At 38.0% G+C, this 15678-nt stretch overlaps 1 protein-coding gene across 2 annotated transcripts in view; it reads left to right on the plus strand.

The window, feature by feature from the left end:
* The first annotated feature begins 1281 nt into the window (after positions 1 to 1281).
* The window catches only part of ALOX5 (arachidonate 5-lipoxygenase), a 154709-nt gene continuing 140312 nt past the window's right edge, over positions 1282 to 15678 (plus strand). The window contains exons 1-2 of one of the 2 annotated variants that reach the window (XM_026688473.2): positions 1282 to 2827; positions 7993 to 8191. In XM_026688473.2, the coding sequence (XP_026544258.1) occupies positions 2678 to 2827; positions 7993 to 8191 (349 nt within the window). In that variant the 5' untranslated portion in view covers positions 1282 to 2677. Of the gene's footprint in view, positions 2828 to 5997; positions 7594 to 7992; positions 8192 to 15678 lie in introns of those variants that run through there. The other variant, XM_087962524.1, reaches the window with a different exon arrangement.

Genomic DNA, 15678 nt, shown 5'->3' on the forward strand with positions numbered 1-15678 from the left:
GGCACATCAGAAATATCCAGCATGAGACAAAACATATTTTCCATTTTATACACAGCTGGCAGATCCAGACAGAATGGCCGTGGTAAAAGTAATTCTCTGAAGTAATTCAGGAATTTGAAGGACTGCAAATTTCTCATCTTATTCTAACTTTTAGCACTAACTTGTTTTAATTTCCTGATAGCTGGCTTTTCAATGGTTTGAACCACAGAACCAGATTTAGATATAAATTAAAATTCACCTTAAGACAGAGATGAGTAATTAATTTGTCACATGACAAATTGGAGCTGTTGTGGAGGGCTAAACATGACTGTGCTCCACCCACTCATGCAGAAGCCTCTGCTTTGAGAGGCAAAGCCCAGGTCCCCACACAAGATGATAATTGCCGCTGCCTTAGGCAAGGTGTGAGCACTGCACAGTGTAGAAAAAAACTTTTCTGCTGCCACCAGCTAACTGAAGGAATGCACAGATGAAGTCAACTCAGCTTCTGCTGCCCCTGCGGCAGGCTTGTTTATTATATTTAACATCTAATTTCCAATTGATCTCCATGGGCCAGACAAGGACAGCCAAAAGGCCGGATGTGGCCTGGGGGTTGTTAAACAGCCATGTGTGCCTTAGGGCCTCATGGTCTGAAGGGACTTTTCAACAATTAAGACCAATATTTAAAATATTTTACCATGCATTAAATATAAAACAACAAAATAAAAAAAAATGCAGGGAAACATTTATATGAGAACCTTCTACATTGCTCACATGATCCTCATTAAGGTCTACTTTGTTTCTACCTGCATTTACACTTGTTCAGAGAAGGCTTTGAACAAAAGGAATTGTTATATATTTTGCAGCATTCTTACGTTCAATTTTTTTACACAACTTTATTTTCTCTTAGCATTTGCCAAATAGTTTCTACAGCAGCTGTATCCAACCTGCAGCCCATGGCCCTTATGCTTCTGGATGACTAGCAATGTGATTTCACAAGATCATAAGCTTTTAACATATGATTTATATACATTATGTTATATATTTTCTCTTCACTCAGAAGCCAAAAGGTTGGGTACCCATGCTCTACATCAGGGGTGTCAAATTTGTGTCATCACGTCACGTGATGTATTATGACTTTCCCCCCTTTTGCTAAACCGGGGGTGGGTGTGGCCAGCACATGACACATCCGGGCCATGGGCCATGAGTTTGGCACCCCGCTCTACATCTTTCCACCAGTTAATGTTTTTGCCATGTCTAGACTTGCTAAAAGGAATACAAAAGAGATTTATATGTTAGTTTGACTACTTTTATGTTGGTATTTGTTTCTGAAATTGGCTTTATTTATTAAGAATTAGCATAATGGAAAATACTTCTGATTTAATTTTAAAAACATTTCATATATTCATGCATTCAGGCTGTCGCCATACTTTAAAATATAAACAAGCAGTACAGTACTCAACAGACATTAAAGACAACATTATGTTTTTCATGTATTTACAAAGTCAGATTCTTAGCAATATAAGCCACAATGAGTATATTTGTATGACATTGTGACCTATTCCAGTTGATTAATCAGCCATCTTTTCCAATATTAATCGATTTGTTTTTTGAGGAGAAACAAGAGCATTCCGTTTGAAAAAAGACTTTGTAGTGGAGGAATCTCTGAAATACTATCTCATGTTCTTTCATATTACTACTACTACAATGCCCAGTTGCAATACCTCATCTATAGCACTCAAATTTCCAGAGCCCTTGGATTCATTTTATTGACAGTTGCTATTAATTATGATTAGTGTGATTTATTTCTCTTAATGTGGCTGTTTATTGTAAATATCTCAACATCTTTACCACACTACTTTTAGAATAGTTTTGCTATAGTATTTGCAATCTCACACTTCGTTTTCTTTCTGTTTATAAGCTGGTCTATGATTATAGTATTTTGTCTTTATTCAATTTGAAGTTTTAGGTACTTAGAGATGTTGTAGTCACATTCACCAGGGAAGAGCCACTGTATAGTTAAAATCTATTTAAAATGTGATTTGATATGCAAATACTGATTTGCTTCTATTGTCTTCCTGCAAAGTTAATTAAGAATAGGTTGCCTGTTATTTTAAAGTAAATTTGCAAACAAAAGCAGTTTTCAGGCTCTAAAACTATAATAAAAATTAAAATAAAAGCAGAAAGTGGTATTTTTAGCCAAACTTGATTACAGATAAAAGAAAACATTAGCATCTTTGGTTATTTTTACAACTGAAAAACTTGTAAAGCCACCTAATGTTTAGGTCAAATAGAAACAGTTTAAAAGGGGATATCAAGGATACAAAACAAAGATTAAATCTGCTTTAGCTTCCTACTACTTAAGCATGATTTAGGCAGGCAGAAACATTTAGACAATTATATTGTATTTTGCTGCAAATTCCATCTGTTCCATGGTATACGTTTTCTACTATTCTGTCAAAATAATATGATTTAGAGGTACCCTAATCAGACTTCGAGATTTCATTTCAGAAATGAGAATGCACACGCTTTACGCCTTATCAACTATTACTTCCCTTCCCCTTCTGGGCGGGAAAAAAAGCAAGATGGCTGGTTGTGACTGCCAATTTGTTCCGCCCCGCTCCGCCCATAGAATTACTACAATCCTTCCATAAATTTTGAATTTATTAGCAAAGTGGAGCACTACTACTGAGCTCTAGTCATGCCATCCTACTTAGTGACAGTGGCGACGGGAAATCAGTGGTTCGCAGGGACCGACGACTATATCTACCTTACCTTGGTGGGCTTAGCCGGCACGAGCGAGAGACACCTACTTGACAAGCCCTTCTATAATGACTTCGAGCGCGGTGCTGTGAGTGAGGTTGTGGGCGGGCTGTGGAATATCACTCGAAATATGTACGATCGGTTCTCTCTAAGCACAAGTTATTTGAGATTAAGTTTTATAGCGACAAAAAGTCCTTTCTTTCCTTATCTCTCAGTAGTTCCTCATTGATATTGGTTTCCTATTTACACTCATATCATTTCTTCTAAGCTATCGAGGGATGTTTGCATTCTGCCGCAGTACAACACATCTTTGCCTCCTGAATAGCATGCAACAATTTTGAATGCTAATTTGCCTTCTCGCGGAAAGCGAAAAGTATATTATATCTTCTGTATTATGACTGCGGAAAATTTTATGTTGCATGATCAATAGGAGAGCTATTTTCCAGGAAAGGATCCTGCCTCTGTTTGCTAACAAGCAAACATTTGTTTTTCTGGACCGCATACAGCGAAAACGGCCATACAGTACTGCACTATCTAGAGGGGAGAATCCGTATTCATACTTTTTCTAGTATAGTGAATCAGAATTATCTGGTTTGCTGTATCAGGATTGTGAAAGCGGGCAAAATGATATTTGTAAGAAGCACTTGGTAACTTCCTCAGTTCATCTCAGAATGTCGGGGCTTTTGTTTCTTCATTGTGTTCTTTGAATAGTCTAGAATAGAATAGAATTCTTTATTGGCCAAGTGTGATTGGACACACAAGAAATTTGTCTTGGTGCATAAGCTCTCAGTGTACGTAAAAGAAAAGATACATTTGTCAAGAATCATAAGGTACAACACTTAATAGTCATAGGGTACGATAAGCAATCAAATCATACCAGGAAACAGTCAATATAAATCATAAGGATTGGGGGGGGGGGGAACTGTCCTTGTGTCTAGTTGTTCTGGTGTGCAATGCCCTATAGCGTTGTTTTGAGGGAAGGAGTTGAAACAGTTTATGTCCAGGTTGTGAAGGGTCTGTAAATATTTTCACAGCCCTCTTTTTGACTCGTGCAGTATACAGGTCCTTGGTTGAAGGCAGGTTGGTACTAATGGTTTTTTCTGCAGCCTTAATTACTCTCTGAAGTCTGTGTTTGTCTTGTTGGGTTGCAGAACCAAACCAGACAGTTATAGCAGTGGAGGTGACAGACTCAATCATTCCTCTGTAGAACTGTATTAGCAGCTCCTTGGGCAGTTTGAGCTTTCTGAGTTGGCGCAGAAAGAACATTCTTTGTTGTGCTTTTTTGATGACGTTTTTGATGTTAGATGTCAATTTTAGGTCTTATGATATGATAGAACCTAGAAATGTGAAGGTCTACTGTTGATACTTTGTTGTCTAGTATTGTAAGAGGCGATAGTATGGGAGGATTTCTCCTAAAGTCTATTTCTATGGTATTGAGTGTGTTCAGTTCCAGATTGTTCTGGTTACACCACAAGGCAAGTTGTACAACCTTCCATCTGTATGTGGATTCGTTGTTGTCTCGAATGAGACCAATCACTGTTGTATCATCTGTAAAGTTCAGTATTTTAACAGATGGATCGTTTGAGATGCAGTCATTGGTATATACAAAGAAGAGAAGTGGAAAAAGCACACAGCCTTGGGGTGTGTGTGTGTGTGTGCTAATTGTACAGGTATCAGATGTGATTCTGTTTAGCTTCATCTGCTGCTTCCTGTCTGTTAGGACATTTATGATCCACTCACAAGTGTGTTCAGGTACCGCTAGCTGGTTTAGTTTAGTTAGAAGAATGTCTGGAATGATGGTATTGAATGTTGAACTGAAGTCTACAAAGAGGACCCTTGCATAGATATTTGGAGATTCAAGGTGTTGTAGGATGTAGTGCAGAGCTATATTAACAGCATCATCTGTCGATCTATTTGCTCGGTATGCAAACTGCATACCGAGCAAATGCTTAATCTCAAATATAGAAATGTAAAAGTTTTTAACTGCTCCAGTCCAACAAAAATGTGTTTTTATTGCTTGATTTTGAGCCTGCATATTTCAATTGTGTTCCTAATCTCACAGGTGATAGTGAAATCATTAGTCTGTCACACATATGCAAATTAAATCTTCTTAGTCACACTTGCCTTGTTTTTCCTTATATTTGTAAAAATTAAATTGTTATGGTCCTTAATTTTCATGTTTACTATAAATATCCAAATGTTATGCAAACATGCCATATAGATTTGTTTAACAGGTGCATACATGAGAAGGGGGGTTGCTCTATACCTGTGAAAATCAAGTTAATGTAAGATTCTGTATTGATCATATTATGTGATATATGCTATAGTCCTACAGTGTTTATGATAAAGACCTCTGTCATATATTTTTCTTCTTGATTGTATTGGCTATTCTTTTACAGCTTATGTGATACACATACATTCAATATGCATGAATCTTTAGTTAAAGTCCTGTTTCTGTTCCTGTTATAAAAATATTTTCTGTTGTAAAATATTCCACTTCCCCATCTCAGTTAAGCCAATTATTTCCCTTTATCAGTGAACAATAAAAAACAACAATCAGCATGAAGTAATTTCAAGGAGTATTCCATAAATGAGAGTTTTAATAACATCACAAATAAGGTGAACAAATTGCCAGGTATATATAGGGCACCAGCTAGTTCTATCAGATGCTTGGGTCTAACACCTTTAACCCAGAGATGGTATTCAGCAGGTTCTGACCAATTTTGGAGAACCGGTAGCGGAAATTTTGAGTAGTTCGGAGAACTGGCAAACACCACCTCTGACTGGAGATTTTACAGTATCCTTCCCCTGCCAAGCTCACCAAGCCATGCCCACAGAACTGATAGTAAAAAAATTTGAATCCCACCCATGCTTCAACCAATCCTGTACCAGGGCAAAAGACTATACTAGCTTCTGGTGTAAAACTGACTAAGAAGTTATATATATCAGTTACAGAGAGAGATAACTTTATTGTAGTCATTTACCAGCACAAGAGAATTAGTATTCAAATATACAAAATTAAATTGATAATGTCTGGTTAGTTATAAAAATATATGTAGACAAAAACAATTGACTAAAAGACAGTATTAAATCAAAATATGCTGAAAGGCTTGTTCAGGCCACACATATACAACAAGAATTTAAAATTAGCAATGTGGATAGTATAAACTTTGAAATAGTAATATATACATCAGTTACAATGGAATCACACAGAGTATTCCTGCCTATAGATTCTCAACAGTAGTCGAACAGAATGCCAAATCTATTGTGTGTCCTGTGGCATATATAAAGCCAGAAACATGTTAGGATTGGTTCTAGCGCAGCATTTCCCAAAGTGGAAAACTTCAGAGGTATAGAGTTTCAACTTCTATGGCTATGCTAGCTAGGGAGATTTTGAGAGCTGAGAGCTGTAGTCTTACACATCTGAATATTGCCCTAATTCTGCTGTCATGATGGAGACAGACATGAACTGACTGTTTTAGACATGATTCACAACCAGTTGCTTTGGACCTGTTTCACAAAATAGCAAGGGCAATGGTGACAAAGCCTGCTAAAAGCACATCAACAAAGTCTTGTTGGCTTGAAATTAACACTCCTGAAAATGTGAAGTTAAGCCACCATCAAAATGAATATCTTACCGAGACTGTTATGCCTGTTCCAAACAATACCAATAAAGCTAGAAAGGAAATATCTTGAGGAACTAAATAGAATGGTAACCAAATTTATATGGCAAAGTAAAAAGGCAAGAATTAGGCTGAGATTAATGCAAGACTCTACCAATACAGGAGGTTTTGGGTTGCCAAATTCGGAACTATATTATCAAGCAGCTGCCCTTAGGAATAGATAACTCTGAGACATAGACTTGTACTGGAGGGACATGATTTACAACTGGGGTGGCATGCCTTTCTATGGTACGAGAAACACAAAACACATCAATACTTTCAGGCACACTACATTAGAAATGTTCTGCTCTCAATATGGGCAAAAATCAAGGAAAAACACTATTTGAAAATACCCGTCTGGCTGTCCACGATAGAGGCACTAACATATCCAAATGTGATGGACATGGAAAAAATTGTAAGATACAAAGATATTTTAAATGAGAAGGAGGAATTTAAAAATAAAAAGGAATTGAATAGATAAATTTAGCATGGTGGCCGCATGTACAGATACAATCTAGATATTATAAAGATGTTATAACATGGTTTTTATAAAGAACCAACAGAATAGGATCAAATCTTAATAAGACCGAAGGAGAAACTGATTAAAAAATTCTATAATTATTTATTGACTATTAGAATGGAAGAGGAGCAAGTAAAAGAAACCATGATAGCATGGGCTAAAATTTTTGGGTATTCGATAGAATTGGACAAATGGCAACAGTTGTGGGACAAACTATAAATTGACAATGTCCACTGCATACAAAGAAATTTTATACAAAATGTTTTACAGATGGCACTTTCCCCCAGCAAGAATAGCTAGAATGTTTAAGAATATATCTGCCAAGTGTTGGAAGTGCAACCAAACCCCGGGCTCGTATTACCACGTGTGGTGGACATGTCCGAAAGCAAAAAAATATTGGACTAAAGTACACACCTGGCTAGAAAAAATGATGAACATATAGATTTAAAACCCGAAATATTTATATTGGGCATCATACTAGACAAATACAGTAAACGGAATGCATATTTAATAATATATTTATTAACAGCGGCCAGAATAGTGTTTGCACAACATTGGAAGGGCGAGGAGATCCCCACAGAAGAAAAGATAATAACAAAAATTTTAGAATGTGCAGAAATGAATAAACTAACATTTGAAATTAAAGAAAAGGAAGACACTGAATACTTTGAGGTATGGAATCTGTTTTATTGATGGTTAAATAAGAGAAACAGGAGTTAGAACTTTGAAAATTACAAGAGAAAGATTAATATTATTAGGGTTGATCACTGTAACTTATTAATTTTGATTAATTTTGATCAGTATTAACAACATGTATTAAAATTATGAGGAAAAAGCACTGTCATGAGATTACTATTAGAGAATAATAATAATATTACTATGATGAATATTACCCAAGAGAATTGTAACCAGACAACACACTGTCCATATGGACTTTGAAAATGCTCTTTCTATTTATATTAATAAAAAAGTAATAAAAGAAAAAAAAAGAAAATGGGAAGTGAAATTATTTGCAGGTGGATGCATTTAAGTTGTCCAGCAGATTACAGTCTTTTTTCTCCCCCTTCCCAGACTGATACTTATGAAGTTACAGTGACAGAGGACTTGGGGGAAATCCAACTGATAAAAATTGAAAAGCGGAAGTACTGGTTTCCTGATGATTGGTACCTTAAATATATCACTGTGAAAACACCAGTTGGTGATTACCTGGAGTTTCCATGTTACACGTGGATTACAGATGAAAAAGAGGTGATTTTCCGAGATGGTCGAGGTAAGTGTATTTCCTATTCTATGAGACAACTTCAGGTATTTGAACACTCTATAATATCTCGCCTTCTTTGTCTCTTCTGTAAGACCTCTGTAATCTTCTAATTGTTCCTCTTCAGACTTGATTTTTACTCTGCTCACCCTTTTTGTATCCATCCTCTTAACTTTTAACTTAATTCTTAATTTAACTTAATCCTTTGTCCAGAATGGTATACAGTCTCTGCTTGAGCAGGGTTTGGACTAGAATACTCCCAAGGTCTGTACTTTACACCACTATTATTCTGTAATTTACTTCAGTTTATCATCTTGAACTATGGTACTCAGAACTGAATACAGTATTTCAAATGGGGTCTGACCAGGGTGGAGTGAAGCAGAGCATAACTTTATGCTTCTGTTAATGTTGGTATAATGAATATCATTCACCATGTTTCAGTGAAGTGACACATGATACTTGTTTTCTAAAGTTAGGATCTCTAGATTTTGCTGGATTTTCCCCCCCCCCCCCATACCTTGTGCATCAACATAGAAACATCTGTGGTTTGAGTGGTACCACTTGGTCTCTGTCCTTGAAACTCTATAGCCCGATTTCCTACTTCTCTATTTGCATTCTGCTTTTGAGTGCTTAACTGCGTATACAATTCTGGGATTTTGCCATCTTCCTCTTTTTGAACTTCCCAATTGAAACTGATGATGCACCAGCCAAACATTTTTCCAGTTGTGGCCCATTTCCAGGAGACTTCATAAAAGGTTACATTGGCCATTAGCTATTGAATCTTGAAGACTTGAAAGCAAAACAGTGCTTTTCAAAGCATTGTGATGATTAATAGAAATAATATTCTGTAGCTGCTATGAATTAAATTCCATGATTAACACAGTTAAATGATACAGAGTGCTTAAAAGGGTTTGAAAGTGACAGAAGCAATAAAAAGAGGAAATATTAATATTATATTAAAACTATATCCCAAATGAGCACACCTCATGGAGGGTAGTGTAGGAGACTCTGGGATGTGGTAAGGTAAGCAGTATGAAGTGCCACAGGATGGAGGAGCCCTGGAAGGCCTGGCACAGGCCATGTACAAATGTCTCTCCACTCAGGAGATGAAAATCCTCCCTGCTGAAATCCAATTAATATTTTCAGTGTCTGAGTAAAGGGTTTTCCTTCTCTGCAGCTGCTTTTAAGAATAGAATAGAGCTGGAAGGATCCTCTTCTAATTCATCCCCCTGCTCAAACGGGACACTATACCATTTCAGACAAGTGGCTGTTCAGTCTCTTCTTAAAAATCTCCACAATTTCTGAAGACAATCTGTTCCACTGGTTAATTGTTCTGTTAGGGAGTTTCTCCTTAATTCCAGGTTGCTTTTATGTCATTGCAGTGACATAGCCAACCCCTCCTTCTCTGTCTCTCTTCTACCTTTGCTTCTAAAACTGATCAACTGTTGCAAAATTTGCTCCTGCACCTTATGCACTGCAGCTGTCTCTCAGCCTTTTCCCAATAATATGAGAATAGAATAGAATAGAATAGAATAGAATAGAATAGAATAGAATAGAATAGAATAGAATAGAATAGAATTCTTTATTGGCCAAGTGTGATTGGACACACAATGGAATTTGTCTTTGATGCATATGCTTTCAGTGTACGTAAAGAAAAAATAAAATACATTCATCAAGAATCATAAGATACAACACTTAGTGATAGTCATAGGTTCTAATATGTAATCAAATCATACTAAGAAACAGATAAAACAATATAAATGATACAAGCAACATGGTTATAGCCATAAGTGGGAAGAGATAGGTATTAGGAAGAATGAGAAGAATAATAGTAATACAGTCTCAGTAAACAATTTGACAGTGTTGTGGGAATTATTTGTTTAGCAGAGTGATGGCATTTGGGAAAAACTGTCCTTGTGTCTAGTTGTTCTGGTGTGCAGTGCCCTATAGCATCATTTTGAGGGTAGAAGTTGAAACAATTTATGTCCAGGATGTGAGGGGTCTGTAGATATTTTCAGTTTTTCAATTTTCAATACTTATTAGTTATAAATTGTAGCAATAAACAAGTCAGTAACTTCCACTATCTGACATAAAATGTTGCTATGAAATTCTTCATTCAGCTCAGGATTGCATTACATTTCAAGAGAGCAGATAGCAATTCTTTTTTCTGAGTATTTTAACTTCCCCTCCTACACTTAGTTTGGAAATACTGCAACTAATCTGTCTCTTCTGCTTTTCTAAAGCTCATTTTCCTGTTTCAAAACCTGCCTTTCAATATGTTCCCCTTTCTGCTATCATAACTGTTTGCATAGTATTTACCCTCTTAACAAGAATGCTGAACTTCTATTTCCCTCTATCTTCCTGTATAATAGATAGAAAAGGGGTAACGTACCTGACAGTGAAGAAAAGCTGCATGTGTATGAAGTGCATATGGACTAGGCTTTTAATGACAGTACACCACATCATAATTATATAAATACAAATTTATATGTAAAAAATCTACATTAAGAAACAATTTTAAAAATTGAGAGCTGTTGGGATCTGATGCCATGTCTGCAGAAATGTTAAAACTAATACACAAAACTGGCACAGACTTTGAACAAACTTTCAAAATTAAAACTAATACTTTTATTCCCCAGTCTAAAACAGAGAGAAAATGCAGTGAATACTTTATGATAAATTTGATGAATCGTGTTTTTAACAGATTTTTTAAAACTGGTTTAAAGCAGCAGGTAGTGCTGTGATGGCGAATCTACGGCATCCATGCCACAAGTGGCACGCAGAGCCACTTGTACTGGCACACGAGCCACAGGCAAACTTACCTCACTGTGCCTCACAGCTAATTTTTTTTCCCCCGGTTGGTTTGAGGCCTTTTTTGGCCTCCCAGAGGCTTGGAAAAAGCCTCTGCAAGGTTTTTCAGGCTGAATTATAGGCCCGTTTCATCACTTTGTGTAATACCAGAAGTGATGAAATGGGCCTATAATTCGGCCCGAAAAGCCTTGCAGAGGCTTTTTCCAAGCCTCTGGGAGGCCAAAAAAGGCCTCAAACCAGCCGAAAAATCAGCTGTGAGGCGCAGTGCAGGTAAGAAGGTGACGGGGGGGATTGCGCATGCATGCACAGGGGGCGTGGGAAGGGGGCTGTGCATTGAATTCGGGGTGTTGGCACATGAGTGCGTGCGCACTGGCGCACACGCAATTTTTGGCACAGGAGCCCCAAAAGGTTAGCCACCACTGAGATAGTGTGATGACCCGGGGCATGGCACAAAAGCAACAAAGTCACAAAAATAGGTAAAGTCCCTTTAATACCTCCAACTTGGCCCACAATGTCCAGTTATGGAGGAGATCAAACTCTTCCAAAAACAGTCTACAAAGGGGGTAACGCAGTCTTAACCCAAAGTACAGATAAATTAGAAATAAAAAAAACCAACACAAACCACGCTGAAGTAATTAACATGACTGGCCAGAATAATAAATTGCAGACTTCCAAAAGATAATGAAGCACACACAGTTGGGAGGACGCCAAAACCCAGATAAGCCTCGACAAAGATAATGCATGTTTTGCTTCCAGCAAGGTGCTGTGTGCAAACGCCCTTCTTATATCCTGTTCTCCCAGCTGCAACTAATGAAAGGGATCAAGGCCTTTTTCTCTCCCGTAAGCCACGTTGCTGTCTTCTCTGTTCTTTCCTGTGTGCCCTAGGATGAAGAGGGGGTGGCCCTGGATCTTCCTCTGAATGCCCAGCCGGACTGTGCCCTTCTCCGATTTCTTCCATAGCCACTGGAGCACACTCCCACTCCCTGTCAGCTGCTCAATCTCCCCCTCAGAATCAGACTCCAACAAGGGCATGATAGATAGGGGCAATATAAATCTGTTTTGAATGTTATCCAGTTTGAATTCAGGAATGAATTAGGGTATCAAGGATGAGATTTTTAAAATGTAGAATAATAACAATTTTGCTAGCTGTATAGAAAAGTATTAAGCTAAATAATATATATGCATGCATTTTATTACATTTTGGAACCTTCCTCACAGAGGAATTTTATACTATGTTGAAGTCAAATAAGTTTATACATTTCATAAATCAATGTTTTTTATCCAAATTATTTTTCTAGTGTAAAACAGATTAAAACGTTTCAAATTTGGAAGAGCAAAAACATAGTTTTGATAAGATACTTCCCTTTTAACGCCTCTAATATATACCAATCAGGAAGATTATTGTGGTTTGATGAAAATGAAATCTTTATAGATTGTACAAGTGCAATTGGTCAGCCAATTGTGAATCCATCTCATAGTGGTGGTGTCTATCCCACATTGTTCTATCTTACCAAGAAGTAGGCTGTGATGTACTTGTCAAATGCTTTACTAAAGTCTAAGTATTCTATATGCACAGCATGTCCTTGATCCACTAATTTAGTCACCCTATTAAAAAAAGCAATAAGGTAGGTATGGCATGACCTGCTTTTAAAAACCCATGTGGGCTTCTAGTAATCACCTTGTTCATTTCTAGGTGCTCACAAATTTGCTGCTTGGTTATCTTTCCAGGATTTTCCCAGATATTGATTAGTCTGTAGTTTTCTGGATCCCCATTCCCCTCCTTTTTGAAAATCAGAACCATATTAGCTATTTTCCAGTCTTCTGGCAGTTCCAGAAGCTCCAGAAGCTCTGCAAGATTTTATTCAGTGGTTCTGCCAGTTCCTTCAGAACCCTGAAATGTAAACCATTTGGTCTTATAATTTGAACTTGTCCAAAGTGGATAGGTGTTCTCTTACCAATTCCTTGCCTACTGTGACTTGCATTTCTGCTCTATCTCCCTCAGTGCTGCTTTTGATAGATTAGGTTATTTTCTCCCTTCTGAAAAGAAGAAATTAAGTAGTTCTTCTTTTTCCCTGCTGCCTGTCATCTTGTACCATTGGTGAAGCTATAATTTCTTTGACTTTTTTCTTGTTCATTATTTATTGAAATAAACTTTTTTTTTGTTATTTTTGATATTTGTTGCAAATCTTAGTTCATTCTGAGCCTTAGCCTTCCTGACTCTGTCCTTGCAGATTTGGGTTAAATGCTGGTATTTTGTTCTAGTTATTTGTGCCCCTCTTTCCATTTTGTATACTTCTTCCTCAGTTTGTCACACAGCTCTTTGCACAAACAATCTGATTTTGGGAGCCTCTTCTTTCATTATGGTATAGCTCTTGCTTGGGCATTTATCATCTTGTTTTGCAGGGCTTGAACTATTTTTCCCTCTAGAAAAATATTTTTCCATGGAATATTTCCTATTCTTTCTCTTTCTCTCTCTCTCTCTCCCTCTCACCCCCCTCTTTTGTGGTTCCATTTTTATTTAATTCAAAAAAGTTATTTTTTTTTTTAAAAAAAAAGAAAAAACACAAAACAAACAAGACATTAAAAGTAAATTAAAAAACCTTAACATATATTTACATATTATCCCCCTCCAGTTGGATACTGATTAATATACTACAACAATATTAGTTTCCTACTTCTTGTGAAACAGGCCATCCAAATTTTTACTAAATCTATTTGTAATGTATTAACCTGTGATCTCTATACTAACATAAATGTTAGTATATAGATCACAGGTTAATACATAAATTAATGTGACAATAATAATAGAAAAAGATAATAATAATAGAAAAAGACAATAATAATAGAAAAAGAAAAGATCTAAGTTTGAAAAACCCTTGTTAACAAACTGTTATTGTAATCAACTTGTAGAAAATTTATCTTGACGTTTTCCCGTGCCACTTTTAGCATTGACAGCCAATCAGTCAAACCAACTGAGGAGAGGGGTTCCCTTGAGTATTCCAGCATTGGAACGAAGCCCATACCACTTACTACTTTGAAAGGGGTTAATACTGTGCTACTGTGAAGAGCATTATTGTAAGCAACCTCTGTGAAGGGCAGAAGGTCCACCCAATTGGACTATTGGTAGTTTATGTAGCAGCTTAGGTACTATTCTACCATGGCATTAAGTCTCTCCATCTTGCCATTGGTATTTGTATGGAAAGCTGAGCTAAGGCCCTGGGATGACCCAATGGATCACAAAAATTCCCTCCAGAACTTAGCCATGAACTGGACCCCTCTGTCCAAGATGGTTCTGCGTGGTACCCCATACAGGTGGTAGATGTGCTTCAGGAAGAGTTTGGCTATGTGGTGGGGTGAGGGTAGTCCGCTGCAGGGTACGAAATGTGCCTGCTTAAAGAATAGGTCAATCACAGTCCAGATCATTGTGTTTCCCCTGCTCTTTGGTAACTACTATACAGTCCATTGCGATTTCCTCCCATGACCTTGTTGGCTCTGCCACCTGTTGCAGCAACCCAGGGAGGTTTCCTGGTCTCTTTTTCATAGTGGCACCAGCTTAGTAGTGCCCATCTTACTGCAAAAGCCTCCTTTTCCCACACTGCCCATCTTCTTTCCATGTCAATGAGTTATGGGAGGTATAGGCCCAAGGTTGTAGTTTTACCTGGCAGTTTCTTTGGAGTAAGATGGCTCCTACTGCCACGTCGCTGGCATCTGTTTGGATGATGAAGGGTTGTTCGGGGTCAGGATGTTTCAATACAGGTTCTTTTGCGTCTTTAGTGTTTCAAATGCTTTTTAGTAAGTTAGATCCCACTGTAGCGGTTGCCCTGGGCGATGCTTCGTCCCTGGGATCCCTGTTTTTAGGAGTTCTGTCATGGGTTTGGCAATTTTCGCAAGGGAGGGGATGAATTGTCTGTAAAAGTTTGCAAATCCCAGGAACCTTTGTAACTGTCTGCGGGTGCGAGGGGGCTGCCACTCTAGGACGGCTTGTACTTTGGCTGGGTCCATCTCTACTATCCCTTTGTTTGACACTCAGGTAGTCTAGACAGCCCAGGTAGTCTAGCTGCGAGCAATGAAGTTCACATTTTGACAACGTGACAGAGAAATTTGCTGCCAAAAGCTTTTCAAGCACCTGGTGGATTAGGGTATGTGGTTCTCTATGGTCTCAGTAAAGATGAGGATGTCATTCAGGTAGATGAGAACCCCCTTATAGAGGTGCTCATGCAGCACTTCATTTATTAACTGTATAAACACTGCCGGGGAGCCCTGCCCCCCAAAAGGCATTACTTTGAATTGAAAGCTTCCTAGTGGGCAGTTGAAGGTTTTTTTGCATTCGTCTACCTGCCTGATTCGGACTTGGTAATATGCTTCTCTGAGGTCTAGTTTAATGAAGACCTTCTCTTTGGCTAAGTTGGGACAGCATGTCCTTCATAAGAGGGAGGGGATATAGACCAGTGGTCGCCAAACAGTGGTCCGCAAGAAAATTTTGATGGTCCGCAGAGAAATGTCACTCCCAAAGCACCCCCCCAAAGCAATTAATCCAGGCTGCATAGGAACACAAGGCTGTGTCACCCACATGGCCAGCGGGAACACAAGGCTTGCATCACTTGCATTGCAAACAACATGAGGTTGTGAGGGGGACTTGCCCCAATTGCCCCATGCACCTCGCCTGACCACTGGGCTGCTTCTTTCCA

The sequence above is a fragment of the Notechis scutatus genome, chromosome 3 (genome assembly GCF_049901735.1).
Source record: "Notechis scutatus isolate UNSWTSFEM ecotype Mainland chromosome 3, rNotScu1.2, whole genome shotgun sequence".
NCBI classification, from domain to species: Eukaryota; Metazoa; Chordata; class Lepidosauria; order Squamata; family Elapidae; genus Notechis; species Notechis scutatus.